Source organism: Kogia breviceps, chromosome 1 (genome assembly GCF_026419965.1).
Source record: "Kogia breviceps isolate mKogBre1 chromosome 1, mKogBre1 haplotype 1, whole genome shotgun sequence".
Taxonomy (NCBI): domain Eukaryota; kingdom Metazoa; phylum Chordata; class Mammalia; order Artiodactyla; family Physeteridae; genus Kogia; species Kogia breviceps.
In genome coordinates, this window is record NC_081310.1 from 156087921 (window position 1) to 156108196 (window position 20276).

Genomic DNA, 20276 nt, shown 5'->3' on the forward strand with positions numbered 1-20276 from the left:
GGAACATTTATAAAATGCCCTGTGATTTCTGGCTTGGGAGAGTGAGTGATTGGTGAATCTTTAATCCATATGGGAAATAAATACGGAACGAGATGGAGGAAAGTGAGAAAGTCAAGAACTTGATTGCACACGAGGTCCCTGTGAGTCATGTGGAGGGGATGGTTTGGACATGATGCTCTCGAGAGAAGTGGAGAATGACACTAGAGGTTCAGGGAGACATCAGTGTGTAAGTGAAGCCTTTAGGGCATAAGCAGCTGGCCAAGTGTTGGCGTGGCAAGTGTAAGGATGGGAAGCAGAATCAGTAAGTAGAAATCTCTGCTTTATGTTGAGTGTGAAAAAGGAGGTGACAGGAATTTGAAGGGTAGAATAACTGAAGGACAAGTTTGCTCTTTTGTTTTGATTTTAATTTGTAGAAGACTTGATTCTCATTGTAGGCTGACTAAAAGGGGCCGATGAAAACGAAAAGAATAAAGATAAAAGAAAGGGGGATGATCAACCGATGGGGCTAAGTTCCACTGCAGTTGGAAGGAGATTTGCCCCAGAAAGAAGTAGGCATGCCATTTCCTCTGGGGGAGGAAGGAGTGAAGACCAAACTTGAAGTTTGAACACAGGGTAATTGAAGGAATTCCCGTCTGGAGGCCTTCAGGGGAAGAGAAGTTGGGTGAGACCTTGAGGAGATAAAGGGGGTGGGAAACAGAGAAGTGGAACTAGAAGGTTAAAACTCATTTCAGATCACTCAACCAGTTACAGAGCTGTGCTAACAAAGGCATTTTACTTCTGGCTTTTTTTTTTTTTTTTTTTTCTGGCTTATTTTTGAATGTCAGTTAACACACGTGCCTGCATTGTTCTAAGCACTGGGAACAGAGCAGTGAATAGATGAAACAAAAATCCATGTCCTCGTGAAGCTTACGGTCTGGAACAGAAGACAAACAATAAACGAAGAAGTAGAAGTGTATGTCGGGTGGTGATAAGAGCTGTAGAGAAAAATAAGACAAGGAAGAGTGGATGGAGAGGGTTTGATATCCAGTGGGGTGATCAGAGAAAGCTTCACTGATGGGGTGACATTTTACAAAGACCTGAAGGACGTGAGGGAGCAAGACCTGGAGATACGGGGGAAAGCTGTCCAGAGGAGCATCCAGTGCGAGCCCCTGTGTGGGCGAACCTGGTGCCTGTGAAGCCGGCAGGGGTCCAGTGTGGTTGGGGCCAAGTGAGGGGGCAGGGCAGGAAGCATGAGGTCACAGAGATACCAGAGGTCCGGTTATGCAGGATCTTACAAGCTACTATAAAGAAGATAGGAAGCCATGGGAGGATTTTGTGCAGAGCAGTTCCATGGTGACCTCCATTTTTAAAGGATCACTCTGGTTAATCTTTTGAGAATAGATTTTGGTGGTGAAACATCAAGAGTAGAATCAGGAAGAACAGTTGGGAAGCTTTTACAGCAATATAGGTGGTAGTGGATATGAAAAACAAGCTTTGTGGAATACACCAATTCTGGACATATTTTTGAATTGACAGTTCTACTAGTACCAAGATAGCAGTTGATGGGTGCACTCAAAACCAATTAGTGAGAAGGAGAACCATCCATATGCTCTGTGTTGGTTATCTTTTTGGCTAAGGAAGGAGTCTAATTCTAAATGGATCAGGAGGGTTATATGTACCATAGGAAATAATTGCAATAGGAATATGTATGATCCATTTATAGGTAAAGATCTTGTTGAAATTTTAAGTAACTGATAACATTTATAAGCAATCAAATTACTTACAGAAAATTTCCTATAAAAGAAATAGAAGTCTTTAATATCTGCCTTTTTTTTTTTTTCTTTTCTTTGAAGTTTGGTTGTAAATGTCATGCAGAGAGATTCCATCCCATCAGAAGTAGACTATGAAACAAGGCAGGGAGTTTATTCCATCTGCCTACAACTTGCAAGGTATGTAAATATGTTGCGTTAGTCTCAGAAGGCAATTCTTGACTTTTTCTTCCAAATCCCATCCTTTAAAATAGTATGAAATGACTTTGACTAAGCCTAGCTTTTTGTTTCCTTTTAAGATTTTTACTTGTGGGACAAACACTGCCGACATTATTAGAGGAAGACCTCACCAAAGATGGCATAGAAGCACTCACTTCTCGCCCGTTCCGAAATGTCAGCCGGCAGACAAGCAGGCAGATGTCCTTATGTGGTACCCCGGAAAAGTCATCCTACCGACAGCTGTCAGTGTCTGACAGGTCTTCCATTAGGGTTGAGGAAATCATCCCTGCTGCTCGAGTTGCAATACAAGTAAGTGATTTGTGTATGCAAGAAATATTAAGTACCTCCTATTTAGAAGGCGGTATGTATGGAATGGTATGCAGATATAAAAATTACTGACATGAATATTGCCTTCAAGCAGCTTATGGTGAGTAAGAAAGAGATCACTAGTGCAGAAATAACTGTAATTCAGGTAGAAGATAACAAATGTTATAAGAGAACTACAAAGGCAAAACATTCTACAGGCCATGAGAGGAGGTGGAATAAATTATCTTCCTGTGTGTCTATCACAGATGATTTTATGTAGGAGGTGGCATTTGAGCTAGGCCTTCAAGAATAGGTAGGGATTCGATATACAGAGATTAGCTTGGAGAGAGGATAGTTGTTCAAGCGAAAGGGAGGGCGTGAGCACTTAGAGAGAAAGCCAGAGCCTGTGTGGGTGGTCACACAGTGGTTCACATAGGCCAAAAAGCAGAATGTGGAAGAGGGGAAACTATGAAAACAAAATTGGTGATGGGTAATTTGAAGCCAGAACATGGAGAGTAGAGTCTGTATTACAAATAGCAGAGTGGTAGTGAAAGTCTTTGAACAGTATGGAAGCATGGAAAAGACTATCTTGTGGATGATCTTGGAAGAAAATGAGTCTCAAAACTGAGACGGGGGGAGGTCATTGAAGTCAGCGGGGTATGTTCAAGTACTGCCTTTTCTCACAACACTCTCTCCATACTTCCTTAGACAATGGAAGTCAGTGATTTCACATCTACTGTGGCTTGTTTCATGAGATTGTCATGGGCTGCAGCTGCAGGACGGCTTGACCTCGTTGGGAGTAGCCAACCAATTAAAGAAAGTAATTCTCTGTTTCCTGCTGGAATTCGAAACAGGCTCAGCAGTTCAGGTACTGATTAAAAAGGATAAAGTAATTAGAATATTGGGCAGGAAGTAGCTGTAAGAATCATTTTTGTATAGGTTGTTCAGAGTCACAGAAAGGAGAAAGCCTTTTCTCTTGTTTTTGAGCAGAAGCTAAAACTAAATGTTTCTGAACATCAAGCTAAACACTCTAGATTTGTGCACATTCAAATATGCATGTATGCATATGCATACTTCATTTATGTGTGTCATACTAAGAGGAAAAAAAAAGGTTATCAATACAGAATATAGAGAAACCAAGCAGAGTTTTAGCTTGCTGAGTGTAAAAGTGTAGTGAGGCCAATAATTGTGGCTGTAATAAAAATGCATCTAGAAGTTTTACCTGGAAAAATCATTTTCTTGGTTTGGCCTGTTATTTTCTGTTAGGCCTTTATAAATAGCTTTATTTCTCAGCTTCATTTGGTTTCCCTGCTCAATCTATGTGTGTGGATATACCTCAATATTAAAAAGTTTTTAAACTGTATGACATGCACACAGTAAAGGGCAGAAATGCCAAATATGTAGGATTTTTAGTGTTTTTACATATGTGTAACCCATCTAAATCAAGATAAGGAACATTTCTAATATCCCAGGACTCCCACATGCCTCCAAAATTGCAGTGTTCTTACTTCTATCACCTGAAACTAGCTTTGCCTCATAAACATATTTTTTAATGGTTCCAAATGTGTTTTAAGTACAAAGCAATGAGGTTCAAATCAAGTGATTAAGTCTCTCTTGTTTCTTAGCCTAAAGTGTCTTCTTGAACTCTTTACTTTCACTTGAGGATTATGGGACTCATTAAAGGATATTATAATCTCAAGGGTCCTGTGGGATCCACAGTAACCTTCTGCTTGCCTGTTTCCAGGAAGCAATTGCAGCTCTGGAAGTGAAGGGGACCCGGTAGCCCTGCATGCAGGCATCTGTGTGCGACAACAATCCGTGTCCACCAAAGACTCACTGATTGCTGGAGAGGCTTTGTCTCTTCTTGTTACATGCTTACAGCTTCGGAGCCAACAACTGGGTATGCAGGAGGCTTACTTGCCATTCATCTCTTTTAGTAAAAGGCCAGGTTTCTGTTAGGAATTATTTCTATCCCTTCATAGATAAGGTCATGTTAACAGAAACGGCAAAGGGGAAAGTTGGCATGTGGAATAGGTAAGAATAGTGCTAGAGTACTTAAATTCTGAACAAGTGTTTATTGAGCACCTTCTATACACCAGGTTCCACAGTAGCTGTTATAGGGCAGTATGTCTACTCTCCAGGAGCTTACCATCTAGTGGAGGAATTAAAACAACCCAAAGTTGTATGTCATAAACTATAAAAGTAGAATTATATATCAATTCCTAAACTGATAATGACTCCAGTATTAAAAATTATGAAACATAAGATTTGCCCTTTTGTCTTTATTGTTGGTTTTGGCAAACTAGGGCTGTTGCTAATCGTACTTTTAACATTAGACACCTCAGGGCTCAGTCCCTCATCTCTGTCTGCACTCATTCTCACCACATAATCACATCCACGTTCACAGCCTTAAATTCCCTCTGTGTGCTGATAACACTTAAATTTGGCTGTACGGCCTGGACTGCTCCCCTGACATCTCCACTTAGATAGACTTCCCAAACTTAACATGTCCAGATCTGAACTACTGGTCTGGCTCATACCGCCCAAGGGAATTCCCATCTTAATTGATAGCAGTTTTATTCTTGGAGACATCCTTGATTCCTTTTTTTTACACCCTTCTAATCTGTCAGCACATCCTTCTTCAAATTCTATCTAGATTCCACCCCTTAGACCACCTTCACTGTTAGCACGCTCTGACCTGTCATCATCTCTTACTTGGATTATAGCAGTAGTGCCCTGACTAATCTCACTGCTTCTACCCTTGCAGTTTATTCTCCACACAGTAACCAGAATGGACCTTCTAAAATGTAAGTCAGAGTGTATCACTCCTCTGTTTAAAACCTTGCAGTGGCCTCTCGGTTCACACTGAGTGAAAGCCAGGTCTTTCCTAAGGCCTGACACCATCCACCCCCGTGACATCTGTGTGCCTTCACCTTCTCCCGCTCTCCCCTCACGCACCATGCTTCAGCCACCCTGGCTTCCTGGCTGTTCCCTGACACTCAGGCACATTCCTGCCTCAGGGCCCTTGCACTGCCTGTTCCTAATTCCTGGTATGTTCTTCCCCTGCCTTTTTTAAAGAAATCGCAACCCTTCTCTCACCCACCATCACCTAAACCCTTTATTTTTTTTTTTTCTATATCACTTGTCACTTAATAGCATACAATATAATTTCTCTACTTACTGTGTTTATTGTCATTATCCCCTCCCCAACTAGATGGTAAGCTCCGTTAAGAAGAGACTTTTGTTCATTTTGTTCCCTACTGAATCCTTAGCACCCAAACACTGTGTGATGTGTAGTAGGCCCTCAATAAATACTTATTCAGGGATGAGGTCTTAACAACTCCACTTTTTAAAATTGTACCAACACACCAGAGCCCTATTCTTCACTATTATTACTGATTCAGACTCCCTGTTCATAGAATTGGTGATCATTATGTATTTAGTATAACATCCAAACTCATCATATAAGATGTCAAGGTAAACATATAGAAAAAGTTAGATGTTTATGGGACAGTTAAATAATATCAGAAATGATTTACTTTGAGCAGAAATGCTTTTAAAGGCTTATATATGAAAGTAATTCATTATGAAATGCCTTTGAGCATATACCATACTTTTAGTTCGATTTTCCTGCAATTATTTAATTATAGAGATATTTTCAAGTCAAGATAAAAAAATTATAGCTTTTTTATCATTTGTAAGTGTATTGTGGGGTACATTTTATAGTTCACAAGTATTGATAGTTTTATCAAGGCAAGGCATTTATTCTGTAACTGGTATGCACAAGGCATCGTGCAAAAATGTCAGCGTATGAAGATGACCCAGACACAGTCCTGCTCCTGAGCACCTTAGGCTCTCATGGGATAGACTCAGAGACGTGGGTGCAGTTGTGGAGGCACCGAATTTGATTCTGTGTGGAAGAAGAGATGATTTCTAAGATAGTTAAGCTTAAGAAATTATTCAAAATTTTTGAAATTTTGAAAACGCATTTCCTAACTTATTTTCCTCCCCTGCTCCCATTCTCTTTATTCGTATCATTAGCATCTTTCTATAACTTGCCCTGTGTTGCTGATTTTATCATTGATATTCTGCTTGGATCACCAAGTGCTGAGGTAAGAATTTTTTACTCTATAAAAAGCCCCTTTGGTCCTGTTTTGCGTGGGCTCTCTGGATACCTGTGACATTGTGGGGAGTACAGAAGGGATGGTGTTTAGTCCTCTTGGGGAATCAGACAGAGAGGCCACAGAGCACTCTGAAAGCAAAGTGACCATTTGGACTGTTGCCTTCCTTTCTGTTCCATATTTCACTGCAAGTTAAGAGACTAGTGCTGTGATGAACTTGTGTTTGTTTATAACAAAATCTTACAGCCAGTGTTCAGTATCCCATGCTAGCTGGCCAAGGCAGCTAGCATTAAGCATCAACAAGTTGGTCAAAATCAAGAAAGACCAACCTCAAGCCATGAACTTTCATTAGATTTTATAATCCTCATTTTTGTACATGACCTTGAAAGTTAACTTTGAGGCACTTGCAGAAGAGTTTTTTCCTTATTTTCATTTACATTAAATTATAAACCTATTGATTAGAGTACAATACTAGAATAATTTGGGAAATTAGTTCCCAGACTACACGTTTTAAATTAGCCCTAGTTTATTCAATGTAAATTTTACCATTAAAGATTGAAATACTCAAACCCTTATAGCATCCTTCACAGGTGGACTTTGGAGGAAAATAATTTTTTAAGCAGTCTGTAAGTGTTGGTTGATGTACTTCCTTTGCCACTAAAAATGTAATTTCAGATTCGCCGTGTTGCCTGTGATCAACTGTATACTCTTAGTCAGACAGATACTTCAGCCCATCCAGATGTGCAGAAGCCAAATCAGTTTCTCCTAGGTGTGATTCTCACTGCTCAGCTGCCTCTCTGGTCCCCAACTAGTATTATGCGAGGAGTCAATCAGAGGTGCGTAAAGATGAAAAAGTTCACGTCATACAGAAAGAGAATAATGATTTGTGTACTGCTCCCCCAGAGTCCACAGTGCATGATTGAGATGATGGACTTTCTCCTTTCCTCTTCCAACATTTTACCCTGAAAGAGGGCGTTTCAGGTTTCCTCCCCATTCAGGACAGAAGAGCTAGAAGAAACATTACCAGGCTTTCTTCCTCTCAAGCACGCCAACTCCCACCTCCACTGCTCTTGGTCCACTACCCCAGAGAGAAAGAGGACTCACCTGGTGGTTGAGAAGCTGCATTATTCAAGCCAGATCACTGTGTAAAGGTCGACTGCCCATGTCCACTTGTACCTCACTTCCTTAGCTCAGCCTACTTCAAAACTCCATGTCTAGAGGTACTAGGATGTCCTTCTAGCTTGCTTTCTTCGTTTTATACATGCCTGGGCATGGAAGAAGGCTTGAGGTCCCGGCTCAGAGAATGACTTGAGTAAATCCATTCTGCCTGCCCCATCTTGTCTCCTTAGGCAAGCCTGCATGCAGGGGTGCCCCAATGTAGGCCCAGACTGAGAGATCAGAGATGGCACACTGACCTCAAGTTTAAGCCAGTTTCTCTAATTCAGCTTTCCCAGCAAGCCCTTGCTCTGGGGCTTAGCAGGTGCCACAGAGATTTGTGAAATCAATATGTATATGCTTTACAAATTAGAGCCCATAGAGGGAAGAAACGTTAGAGCTACTCTAAACCCCTAACATATAAGCATCCAAACTTGGGCTTTTTTTTTTTTTTTAGTGTGGTAACATATACATAACGGAATGTTTAACGTTTTTACCATTTTTAAGTGTACAGCTCAGTGGCATTAAGTGTATTTACAATTTTGTGCAACCATCTCCATCATCCACCTCCAAAACTTTTTTAGCATCCTAAACTGAAACTATGTACCCAGTAAGAAGTCATTAGATAAAAGACTGGTAAAGTTGACTCCATAAAAATTAAAATTTTCTATGTGGAAAAAAAGCCGTAGAGTCAAAAGTCAGTTAAACTGACTAAATAGATTTATAACGTATATGACAGATAGAAGGCCAATTTTGCTAATATATGTGAAGAGCTGTTATAAACCACAAAAGACCAATGGACAAAGGAAATGAAGAGAGACAGTTCAAAGACAATCATGGAGATGATTTTTTTTTTTTCAGATTTGTTAGATTTTTTTTTTTTACTGTGGCAAAATATGCATAACATAAAATTTAGCTTTTTAACCATTTTGGGGGTATAACTTAGTGACATTAAGTACATACACATTATTGTGCAATCATCACCACTGTCCATTTCCAGAACTTTTTTGTCATCCCAAACTGAAACTCTGTTCCCATTAAACAGAAACTCCCCGTTCATTTTCCTTCTCCCTGAAGGCACTGGCAACCACCATTCTACTTTGTCTCTATGAATTTGACTATACTAGGTACCTCGTAAAAATGGAATCATACAATATTTGTCCTTTGTGTCTAGCTTATTTCACGTAGCGTAATATTTCCAGGGTTCATCCATGTTACAACATGGGTCAGGGTTTCATTTCTATTTAGACTGAATGTATGTATATATCATGCTTTGTGTATCCATTCACCCATAAATGGACATTTGGTTTCCACCTTTTAGCTAGTATGAATAATGCTGCTATGAACATGAGTATACAAATATCAGTTTGAGTCCTGCTTTCGGTTTTTTGCGGTATATGCCCAGAAGTAGAACTGCTGGGTCATATGGCAAGTGTATGCTTGATTTTTCTGAGGAACCACCATACTGTTTCCACAGTGGCTATACCATTTTACCACCAGCAATGTGTAAGGGTTCCATATTCTCCACATCCTTGCTAACACTTGTTTTCTGTTTGCTTTTGTTAATAACTATCCAGATGGGTGTGATGTGCATCTCAGGGTTTTGATTTGCATTTCCCTAATGATGAGTGATGTTGAGTATCTCACTGTGCTTATTTGGCCATTTGTATAACTTCTTTGGAGAAATGTCTATTCAAGTCTTTTCCTCATTTTTTTAAAAATTTATTTTTATTTTATTTGTTTTTTGGCTGCATCGGGTCTTAGTTGCAGCATGCGGGATCTTTCGTTGTGGTGCGCAGGCTTCTCTCTAGTTGTGGCACATGGGTTTTCTCTCTAGTTGTGGCACGCAGGCTCCAGAGCGTGTGGGCTCTGTAGTTCATGGCACACGGGTTTAGTTGTCCTGTGGCATATGGGATCTTAGTTCCCTGACCAGGGATCAAACCCGCATCCCCTGCATTGGAAGACAGATTCTTTACCACTGGACCACCAGGGAAGTCTCCCTTTTCCTCATTTTTAAGTTAGGTTGTCTGTTTTTTGTTGTTCTTTATATATTCTGGATGTTAATCCCTTATCATATACATGATTTGAAAATATTTTCTCCCATTCTGTGGGATTTCTTTCACTCTCTTGATAGTGAGTGTCCTGTGATATGCAAAAGTGTTTAATTTTAATGAAGTCCAGTTTATCTGTTTTATCTTGTTGCCTGGGCTTTTGGTGTCATATCCAAGAAATCACTGACAGATCCAATGTCATGAAGTTTCTCTCCTGGTTTTTTTCAGGGTTTTATTGGTTTAGCTGTGACATTTAGGTTTTTGGTCCACTTGGAGTTGTTTTGTGTATGATGTGAAGTAAGGGTCCAACTTTATTCTTTTCCATGTGGATATACAGTTATCTCAGCACCATTTTTTTGAAGACTGTCCTTTCCCCACTGAATGGTTTTGACATTTCTGTTGAAAATCATTCAAAAAAAGATATATATATATTATATATTTACACACATACATAGATGCATGCATACATGTTTATTTCTGACCTCTTTATTCCTATTCCTTGATCTGTATGTCTGGCTTTATGCCAGTACCTCCCTGTTTTGATTGCTGTAGCATTGTAGTAAGTTTGAGGTCAGGAAGTGTGAGTCCTCCAATTTTGTTCTTCTCTCTCAGAATTGTTTTGGCTATTTGGGGGTCCCCTTGAGATTCCATATGAATTTCAGGATGGGTTTTTCTGTTTCTGTGAAAGACATCATTGATATTTTAATAGAGATTGCATTGAATCTGTAGATCATTTTGGATATTGGCATCGTAACAAGATTTAGTCTTCTGATCCATAAGCATAAGATATCTTTAGATTTATTTAAGTTTTCTTTCATTTCTTTCAGCATTGTTTGTAGTTTTCACTGTACAAGTCTTTTGCTCCCTTGGTTTAGTTGATTCCTAAGTATTTTATTCTTTTTGTTGCTATTATAAGTGGAATTGTTGTCTTTCTTTTTTCATATTCTTTGTTCATTGTTAGTATATAGAAATGAAACTGATTTTTATGTACAGATTTTGTATCTTTGTAACTTTGCTGAATTCATTTATTCTAACAGTTTTTTTGTGAACTCTTTAGGGTTTTCCATATATAAAATCATGTCATCTGCAAACAGATCATTTTATTTCTGTCTTTCCAATTTAGATGTCTTTTATTTCTTATTCTTGCCTAATTGCTCTGCTTAGGACTTTTAATACTATGTTAAATAGAAGTAGTGAAAGTAGGCATCCTGATTGTGGGGGAAAGCTTCCAGTCTTTCACCATTGAGCATGATAGTAGCTGTGGGGCTTTCATATATGGCCTTTATTGGATTGAGGTAGTTTTCTTATTCTCCTGGTTTGTTTAGTGTTTTATCATGAAAGGACATTAAATTTTGTCAATTTTTTTTTTCTATGTCAGTTGAGGTGATCATGGGTTTTTTTCCTTCATTCTGTTAATGTAGTATATTCATTGATTGATTTTAGTATTCTGAACCATCCTTGCATTCCAGGTATCAGTCTCACTTGTTCATGGTATTAAATCCTTTAAATGTACTGTTGAGTTAGGTTTGCTGGAAGTGTACCCTCTTCAGTTTTTTGGAAAGAGTTTGAGAAGGGTTGGTATTGATTCTTCTTTAAATGTTGGGGAATATTCACCGGTGAAGCCATCTGGTCCAGGGCTATTCTTTGTTGGGAGGTTTTTGATTGATTCAATCTTCTTGCTAGTGATAGCAAGCAATCACTATTTCTTCCTGATTTAGTCTTCCAACATGTTATGTTTCTAGGAATTTGTCCATTTCGTCTGGGTTATCCAATTCGTTTGGTGTACACTTGCTTATATACTATCTTGTAATTGGTAGTAGTGTCCTCACTCATTTCTGATTTTATTAATTTGAGTCTTCTCTCTTTTTTTCTGAGTCATTTTATTAATCTTTTCGAAGAGCCAGCTTTTGCTTTTGTAGATTTTGTGTATTGTTTTCCTATGCTCTATTTATCTTCACTCTAATTCTTAATATTTTCTTCCTTCTACTAGCTTTAGATTTGATTTGTTCTTCTTTTCATACTTCCTTAAGGTGTAAAATTAGGTTGTTGATTTGAGATCATTCTTCCTTTTTAATGTAAGCACATACAGGCATGAATTTCCATAGTAGCACTGTTTTCAAAAGCTACATACCATAACTTTTGGTATGTTGTGTTTTCATTTTTATTTGTCACAAGATACTTTCTAACTTTCCTTGTGATTTCTTCTCAATCTGTCCCTGACTTTTTTAAATACCTATGTTTTCTAATTGTAAGTTATATAATCTCAGAATTTTTTTGAACTGAGATATTATCAGTTTGCAAGTCTTCATTTCAGGATTAAATGTTTGTCTCAACCTTGATTATGTTCTCATGCCTCTCATATATGGAGGTTCCTGGCCCACATGTCTAAGTCTCAACTTAAATATTGTTTTGAAGCTTCTAGCCTATTTTAACATTATAAATTTATAAATAACAAAGAAATTAAGATTTTTGTTTCTGAGATGAGATCATTGTGAGTGATTTATAAAACTTACAAATTTAACTAAAACTGGGCTTCCCTGGTGGCGCAGTGGTTGAGAATCTGCCTGCCGATGCAGGGGACACGGGTTTGTGCCCCGGTCTGGGGAGATCCCACATGCCGCGGAGCAGCTGGGCCCGTGAGCCGTGGCCACTGAGCCTGTGCGTCCGGAGCCTGTGCTCTGCAACAGGAGAGGCCACAACGGTGAGAGGCCCGCGAACCACAAAAAAACAAACAAACAAACAAAAAAATCTAACTAAAACTTACAATTACAGTTTAACTAAAACTTACAAACTTGCAGTTGACCATTAAGATTTAACCTAAATTAGATAGACATTAGCTGTGTATTTCTGGTCATGAAAAGTAAGTCTTTAATGGTGTAAAGCCAGAATTTCAGAGAATGATTTTTCCCTGATAAAGGCATGTGAATTAAAAGTTATAGAAACTTCAGGCTTCCCTGGTGGCACAGTGGTTGAGAATCTTGCCTGCTAATGCAGGGGACACGGGTTCGAGCCCTGGTCTGGGAGGATCCCGCATGCTGCAGAGCAAGTAGGCCCGTGAGCCACAACTACTGAGCCTGCGCGTCTGGAGCCTGTGCCCCGCAACAAGAGAAGCTGCGACAGTGAGAGGCCCGCGCACCGCGTTGAAGCGTGGCCCCCGCTTGCCACAACTAGGGAAAGCCCTCACACAGAAACGAAGACCCAACACAGCAAAAATAAATTAATTAATTAATAAACTCCTACCCCCAACATCTTAAAAAAAAAAAAGTTATAGAAACTTCGTTTTTTGACCTTGTTTTTTACTTTAGTATTCCAATTTTTCCTAGTTAAAAGTTTCCTAAAATCAGGTAATCCTTTTATTAACTAGTTAGATCAGTGACTCTTTAGTTTAAATGTGTAAGCCATTTTTTAAGTAGTAAGCTGTTGTGCTTCTACTTATTGTAAGAGTCAGATTATTTAACATAACTAACCATTAACAGTTTGATTTGTTATTAAATTCCTCTAAACTTTGGGAAAGAAACAGAAAGCATTAAATGAATTTTTTAATATACGCTCTCAGAGAAGCTCTTGAATGTAAAGCATTTAATTTTATACAATATTGGGTCTTTTAATAATGTGTTTTTATAATTTGAAAATTGCATTTCACAAATTTTAATGACCAAGTTTGGTACATATTTTCCCATAATAATAGTAGTGATGATAATTGCAGTTATTATGGGCTGATTATGTGCCAGACAGTATGCTAAATTCTTTGCATACATTTATCATTTAATTCTCACAATGGCCAAATGAGTTTGGCAGTTTTATTATCCCCACTTTTTTAATAATCATAATTTTTGGTTCATTATGTAATCTCATCATTAGTGCATTCTTGAGCCCTTTATGTTTGTGTATATGTGTGCATGTTTATTTCTAATGCTCTAGTAAGCATTTTAGACATCAGAAAACTGAGACAACTGAAATAAATTGTCCCTGGACACCCAGCTGTAAGTCGTGGAGCCAGGATTAAAAGTAAGGTCCACCTGACTTTAAAACCTGTGCTCTTCACTTCTGTAATTGCAGAAAAAGCTTCATTGATCATCCTAGATAAAAGAATGTACCTTTTTCTTCTCTTATCCACTTTATTTTGCTTCTTAGCACTTATCACCAATTGACATATATATGTATTTTTCATCTGTTGTCTGTCTCCTTTGTTCACTGTTCCCCTGAAACAGTTCCAGGCATATAATAGGTGCTTAGTGTGTATCAGTTGATATTTGAACAAATTAATCAATGCATTGTGTATGCAGTCAGTGTGTACATCATTACATAATGTGATAGATTTAGTAGGATTTCTCTCTTTACACTATTATTCCTATACTATATCTGTATAAGTAAAATCACTAGTGTGTGTCTTGCTAAAATACTGAAGTTGAATTGATGTGAAGTAGTTATTTTATGCTTAGGAAAATTCTCTTATTCATTTATTTTATGAACTTACTCTTACAAGGAATATTTTTTTTTATTTTCAAATCAGCCTTTTTTTAAATAACTGAAATCTGTTTTATAGACTGTTATCCCAGTGCATGGAGTATTTTGATCTGAGGTGCCAATTATTAGATGATCTGACAAGTAAGTAGATGTCTAACTTTGATTTATGTTGGGGGAGGGGTTGGGAAGGGCTAGAAAAGAAAGACATTTCTAAATCTGACTTAATGTATCTCAGATATAAATAACATTAAAATTATTGTTTGAAGTTGAATTTTATTTTCTTGGAAATAGCATGTAAACCCATGTACCAGTTATCTCTTCTGCTATTATATACCCAACCATTAATGTGTTAGAAGATTTGTTGATTTTAAAAATTGTCAAAGGCTCATATTTTAATTATACTGTTATAGAACTATTAAGAAGAGTCTTTCCATTATAGTCAGTTCTGACAGTTTTGAAGGTTTGAAGGAAATAGGGAATCTCTGTTGAGATATGTTGATAGTAATAGAAGTGAGTGATAGAAGTCAGGTAATTATTTAGTGTTAGGTGTTTGCAATATCATTGTTCAAACTCTTGTTAGAGTGTTTAGATTTTAATCATCTGTACTTTCTCTTATATAATGCAAAGGTTTGTTGGAGTCCTCTATGCAAATTTCAGTTGTTCCAATCAAGAGTTTGTTAGTTTATTCCTTGTTCTTTACACAAAGCTTATAGGAAAGATTTGCTTCTGCCTATAGGAAATAAATAAAATGAAAGTTAGGATCAACAAAAATGTTAATTGGAAAAGAATGTCAAGACCAGGAGGTTAAAAAAAAAATACCTTGTGTATGTGCAGGCTGAAAAGCCCCACACAGTCAGAATTAGGTTTTGAGGTGCCTGGAGGACCAAGGTAAAAAGGAAACCTCATTTGTTTGTTTGTTCTCAATACCCTAGAGGAAGAAACAGAATGGTTTCTCAAAAGAAACAGATCTTTTCCCCAGCACTCAAACCTAAAAGAAACTTCACACAAAGGTCTTCATGTAATGGACACATAAAGACAGAGTGACTAAGAATAAGAAGCCTCAGCAGCGTCTCTAAGGCAGATGCCCTCCTGGGTTTCATAAGTGTCTCTCAAAAGCTGAGGACATGGTGCTCTTAGCAGGGCAGTGAAATTGGTTTTGTTGGAGCCTGAGATGATATAGTCTATGTGTCTTGATTCAGGGATAAGACCTGTACTATCTAGAGAAGTGGATGGACTACATGTCCATCTAACAGCCTAGCCTAGTACTGCATTTTTCAACTAGGCTTTCAGTGTTAAGTTGGGCAGCAGCCAGCCAAGGTTTGTTCTCTGGCTTGGACTTTGAGAGGGTATTCTGCTTTGCTGCTTGAGAACTGGACTCATGAGTTGTATGAGACACATACATCCTCAGAATGCACTAACAAGTTATTAGTGTAGGCCTTTGCTGTGCCATTGAGCCATAAGTAAGGGATCCAAGATCCTTTAATGGGATGTTGAGGGCAGGGAGGGAATATGTCTTGAAACAAGCAATATTTGCGATTTTTGGAGCATTTTCTGTATGCCAGTGCCTATACTGGACACGGTATACACAGCACCGTGCAGCGTAGGTGTTAGCCCCATTTTATAAATGAGGAAACAAGGATGCACAGTGTCGCCTAAAGTATCCCCTTCCACCTCACTGTGGGGCCTTGCCTGCCTGTGCCTGCAGTGCACTGGGAAGAGAGCATGATTACTCCTGCTCTTCCTCCCTAAACCCCGCTTCCAACATGGAATCTTGTTTTCAATCCTTGTTGGGAGGGGAAAGTGGAATACTTAATACAAAAGAGTGGTTCTCTGGAGGTTGGCTCATCATCTGGAAACATGGATTCTGCTGCTGCGCTGTGGACCCCTCTCTCCCTCACAGGGCTCCCCCATCCCTCGGCATAGGTAACACGGTGGGAGTGATAGCTCTCCTCTCACCCCTCGACCCCTTCCTTCTCCAGAAGGGTTTCTTCCCTGGGACATCTACTAACACCACCAAACAGGAGCTTCTTCGGAACAAGGAGTGTCCCTTTCATCTTGTACCCCCAGCATCAGCACCGCGACCTGCACAGAGGAGGCACTCAGTACCATTTGATATGTGACAGAGGGAGGGAAGGAAGGAACGGACGTGTGTGAGCCTTCGTAGTCCTGTGGGCAGCTGCTGTTCATTAATGACAGTTTTTTTAAATCTGTGAAGTAGAAGATTGAGACTTGTCTCTGCTTACTTTAATTCAGGATTTTGACTCCATGAAAAGAAATCCTTCTTTCTTCAGGATGAGAGGTCGTTTTGTTTTGTTTTTCCATCTTAGCTTCAGAAATGGAGCAGTTAAGAATCAGCCCAGCTACCATGCTCGAAGATGAGATTACTTGGCTGGATAACTTTGAACCTAATCGCACAGCTGAATGTGAGACCAGTGAAGCAGATAACATCTTATTGGCAGGACACTTACGGCTCATCAAGACCCTTCTTTCACTCTGTGGGGCAGAAAAGGAAATGCTTGGTAATTATTACTTCATCTTATCATGTGACAGAGTACCTCAGTTCTTAGTTATTGCCATAGTGTTGTGTGAAATTGGGAAAATAAGATAGGTGCTAAAAGTTCCATAGAAAATTGACCCTCAGACAATAGGGTATTATCTGGAATTTTAGTGGCTAACAAATTTAAGGTGTATCTTATCTGTGTCATTAAACCGTATAGAGAATTTTATAGCATTCAAAATAGTTGAATCACATAACTTAGTAACAAATAAAAATTATAAATCAAAGTAGGTTTTTCTCGTCTCATTTTACTGTTACATACTTTATAAAATAGAGTCCGTTGTATGTCTTACCTCTTTTAAGGATAATTCTTGTCTGGAGAGACAGCCCCCAACCACCACCCCTGGATGGTGGCGTACACATATAATTTGTAAAACCATATTTGGTATTATTTATATTCAGAAGACAAATCAAAATGTTAATTATCACTTTTATCACACAAACTGAGTTCTATAAAAATCTTCTTGACTATTGGGGATACATAGAAAAGAGTGATTCTAAACCAGGGTGAGATGGGCACATCATTTTTACCTAAAAATTTTTAAAGTTTTAAAAACTTTTATGTGGATTCCCCTATGCCCAAAGTAAAAGTTAATTATCCACTCAAACCGTCTGCCTTATGATGTTCTTGGCATTTGTGTTTCTAAAGTGAAAGCTTAACTCCTTTTGCTCTACTGTAAGCTCATAAAGGAAGGTTCCTTCGCTTGTCTATCTTTGCATCCTGTCCCGACTCTCCCACCCATCCCCACTCCTCTGCCCCACAGATCTTTGCCATGTATTATAAGTGCTCAAAAAATGAACATCAAGTTAAATTGAATGCCTTGCCATTGGGTGGCCTCAGGTACCTTTGCTGCTCTGATATGAAAGTGCAAGACAAGATCTTTGAATTAAAATATGTGTTCATCCTCAACATGAATATTATGCTCTATTCCAGGTTCATCACTCATTAAACCATTGTTAGATGACTTCCTTTTCCGAGCTTCTAGAATTATTTTAAATAGTCATTCTCCAGCTGGCAGTGCCGCCATCAGTCAACAGGACTTTCATCCAAAGTATGGAAAATGCACGTTGTGTTCAGTTTTGGTAAAAATTCTAATTCGAAACTTTAGTCCAAAAAAGATTTTCTTAACTTGGAGTTTGTCTTCCATCTTGTGAGTGTGTGTAGCTTGTAAGACATTATCCACTGTATAAAGAAATGCATGTGAGAGGGCTTAAGATAAAGCCTGCCTGGCACATAGTAATTGCTGAGCTGGTACTATTATTATCATCAAGATGGAAGAATAAGTAATAATGTGGTTAACTTGGTCAGTAACAAATTCCAAGAGAAGCTGAGGTTGTAAGAATTGCTTCCAAAGTAAAGATAAATAGGCTCTGAGTCTTGAGGGTTTTCTTTCTGCTAGGAGAAAAGCATAGGTGCTTTAGTGCATGAACCTTGTGATTTGCTGAATATTGACTGTGTCCTTATAATTAAAACTGCTAGTGATTTATTACGGTGGTAATTTTAGAGTCAAATTTTATATTAGTTTTTATGGGTAGAAATTGGAAAGATCTTATGTAATGTTGAGCCTTCGTGGGTGATGTTTGTACTCTTGGAAATAGGAAGAGGCAGCTACAAGCTGCCATCTTATTTACTCTGAATCTAACTTAACCTCATTCTTTTCTCACGAAAACAAGAGTTAATTGAGTAATCCTGAAGAAACTGATTATTTGGTATTTAACCAGTGAAAAAAATTCCCATACAATTTCAGTGGTTATTGAAATGGACAAGGCATAATAAGCAGTATTTTATGGAATCTTAAGAGGTATCTTACCATGTATGAATATTTTTCTATCTAGAGATTCCTTATTAGCAGTATCTGTTTTAGGTAATAAACCTTCATTAAAACTCTTGGGGTGTCCCTCACACTGTCACTCCCATCCTTACCTCTGCCCTAGTCTTGTTCTGGAAGATTTGGTGCTAGCTCTGCGGGAGTCTTTTATTAAAGCAGTAGAAACACATGAGTATTTCAGTTTTCAGTGAACAGAGAAAATAAATTTTCGGCAATTTTACTGAAATTTTTTTCATGAATTCTTCCATTTGTAATTATTAAAAGTAATACATCTGTCAACAAGGAGTTGTGTTTTTTTTAATCATATACAGTGCCTTGAATAGAAAAGGAAACATTTTGTTTCATCCAGTGTACTGAACGGTGTTCATTTATCACAGTGACTCCCAGCCTTTTCCCACCTAAACACGAAAGCCAGAAAGAGATTTAAAATACACAGAAACTCTTTTCACAAGTAATGCTATTCTTATATCATACCAACAAAAGAACTTCTTGATGTTTAACCTGTATATATGGTACCTGCTATTCGTTCTTTACCTGTCCTTTGCAACCCAGAAACGCAGGTAAGAAGCAAAGGACAGCGCCATGGCTCTTGTCCTCAGTGCCTGATGCAGTTCTGATCTCCATGCCCTTCAACCCCCTCTTGAACACATCTTCCCACACTCCACTCCATAAGTGTTTCTCTCAAAGGTTGGATGTCCTCTTTTCTGTGTATCCTTCCTAACCTGTGATCTCCTAACAAATGCAAGGTTGGCTTAGGTGACTGTGAGAAATTACTGTCCATCCCCTAAATGATTTCTACTAAAGATGAGCAGTAAAGAAGCCTTTGGTTTCCTGCAGAATGCTTGCTAGTTATCTCTCACTGTCACTTTAAACAAATTGACTTGGCAAACTATTTCTGTCTCCACGTTTTCAGGAAAATAGAAAGTTGATTAGTGTCCTTGAAGAATTTTTTATCTGCAGGTGCATAGCAAATGTTTATGGGCATCTATTCTGATTTGTATAGCTTTCTGCCATGTAGATATTTGAATTTCAGGGCAGTATCTACAAAAACCTTTCTTTCTACCTACTTTAACTGAAAGATAGTTATTTCCATGTGTTTTTGGTAAAGTTTTCAGACTCTATTCTTGCTGATCCATCTCTTAGATAATAATCTGGAATCATAATTGAAAGATTTGCTACTTTATCATCAGGCCAAGAAGATCCTTAGCTCTAAACCATAATCATCCCTCCTGTGTTCATGGTCTCTTCCTTTGTTAAGTAAGCACCTCCCACTAGATTACTAGGTTGTGCCATCAGACCTGACTTAACCCTGTTTTAGGAATTGCAGCTCTTATATTTTCATTTCAAATGTTGACTTAGTTTAATGAGCGACTTAAGTAAATTATTCAGTGTTGAAATTGACTTGTGTCATTTGTTTTTAGATGTAGTACAGTGAATAGCCGATTGGCAGCCTATGAAGTCCTTGTAATGCTGGCTGATAGCTCACCTTCAAATCTTCAAATTATTACAAAAGAACTACTTTCTATGCATCATCAACCTGATCCTGCTCTTACCAAGGAGTTTGATGTAAGTTTTCTAGACCTCAATGCATTAATTTTTTTAGAATGCTCTCTTAAACATAGTATTAAACTATGTTTGCATTATCCTAGGTACAAAGAAAGTCAGTGTTATTCTTTTGCTTATCAAATTCATGTACTCAACTATAATCTATAGTGTATTATACTAATACACTGTAATATATTACTAAATGGTACCCTTTTGATTAAAAAAGAGGAGAGATTTTCAAGTCAGTTGATAATTACTCTCAGTAAAAAGTAGCATTT

At 38.2% G+C, this 20276-nt stretch overlaps 1 protein-coding gene across 2 annotated transcripts in view; it reads left to right on the forward strand.

The window, feature by feature from the left end:
- The window catches only part of USP24 (ubiquitin specific peptidase 24), a 150230-nt gene that overhangs the window by 93064 nt on the left and 36890 nt on the right, over positions 1–20276 (forward strand). For both annotated transcript variants that reach the window (XM_059062973.2, XM_059062979.2), the window contains exons 33-42: positions 1833–1928; positions 2048–2276; positions 2982–3141; positions 4018–4173; positions 6315–6385; positions 7070–7230; positions 14147–14208; positions 16395–16586; positions 17559–17676; positions 19875–20019. In XM_059062973.2, coding sequence (XP_058918956.1) covers positions 1833–1928; positions 2048–2276; positions 2982–3141; positions 4018–4173; positions 6315–6385; positions 7070–7230; positions 14147–14208; positions 16395–16586; positions 17559–17676; positions 19875–20019 — 1390 coding nt within the window. The remainder of the gene's footprint in view (positions 1–1832; positions 1929–2047; positions 2277–2981; positions 3142–4017; positions 4174–6314; positions 6386–7069; positions 7231–14146; positions 14209–16394; positions 16587–17558; positions 17677–19874; positions 20020–20276) is intronic.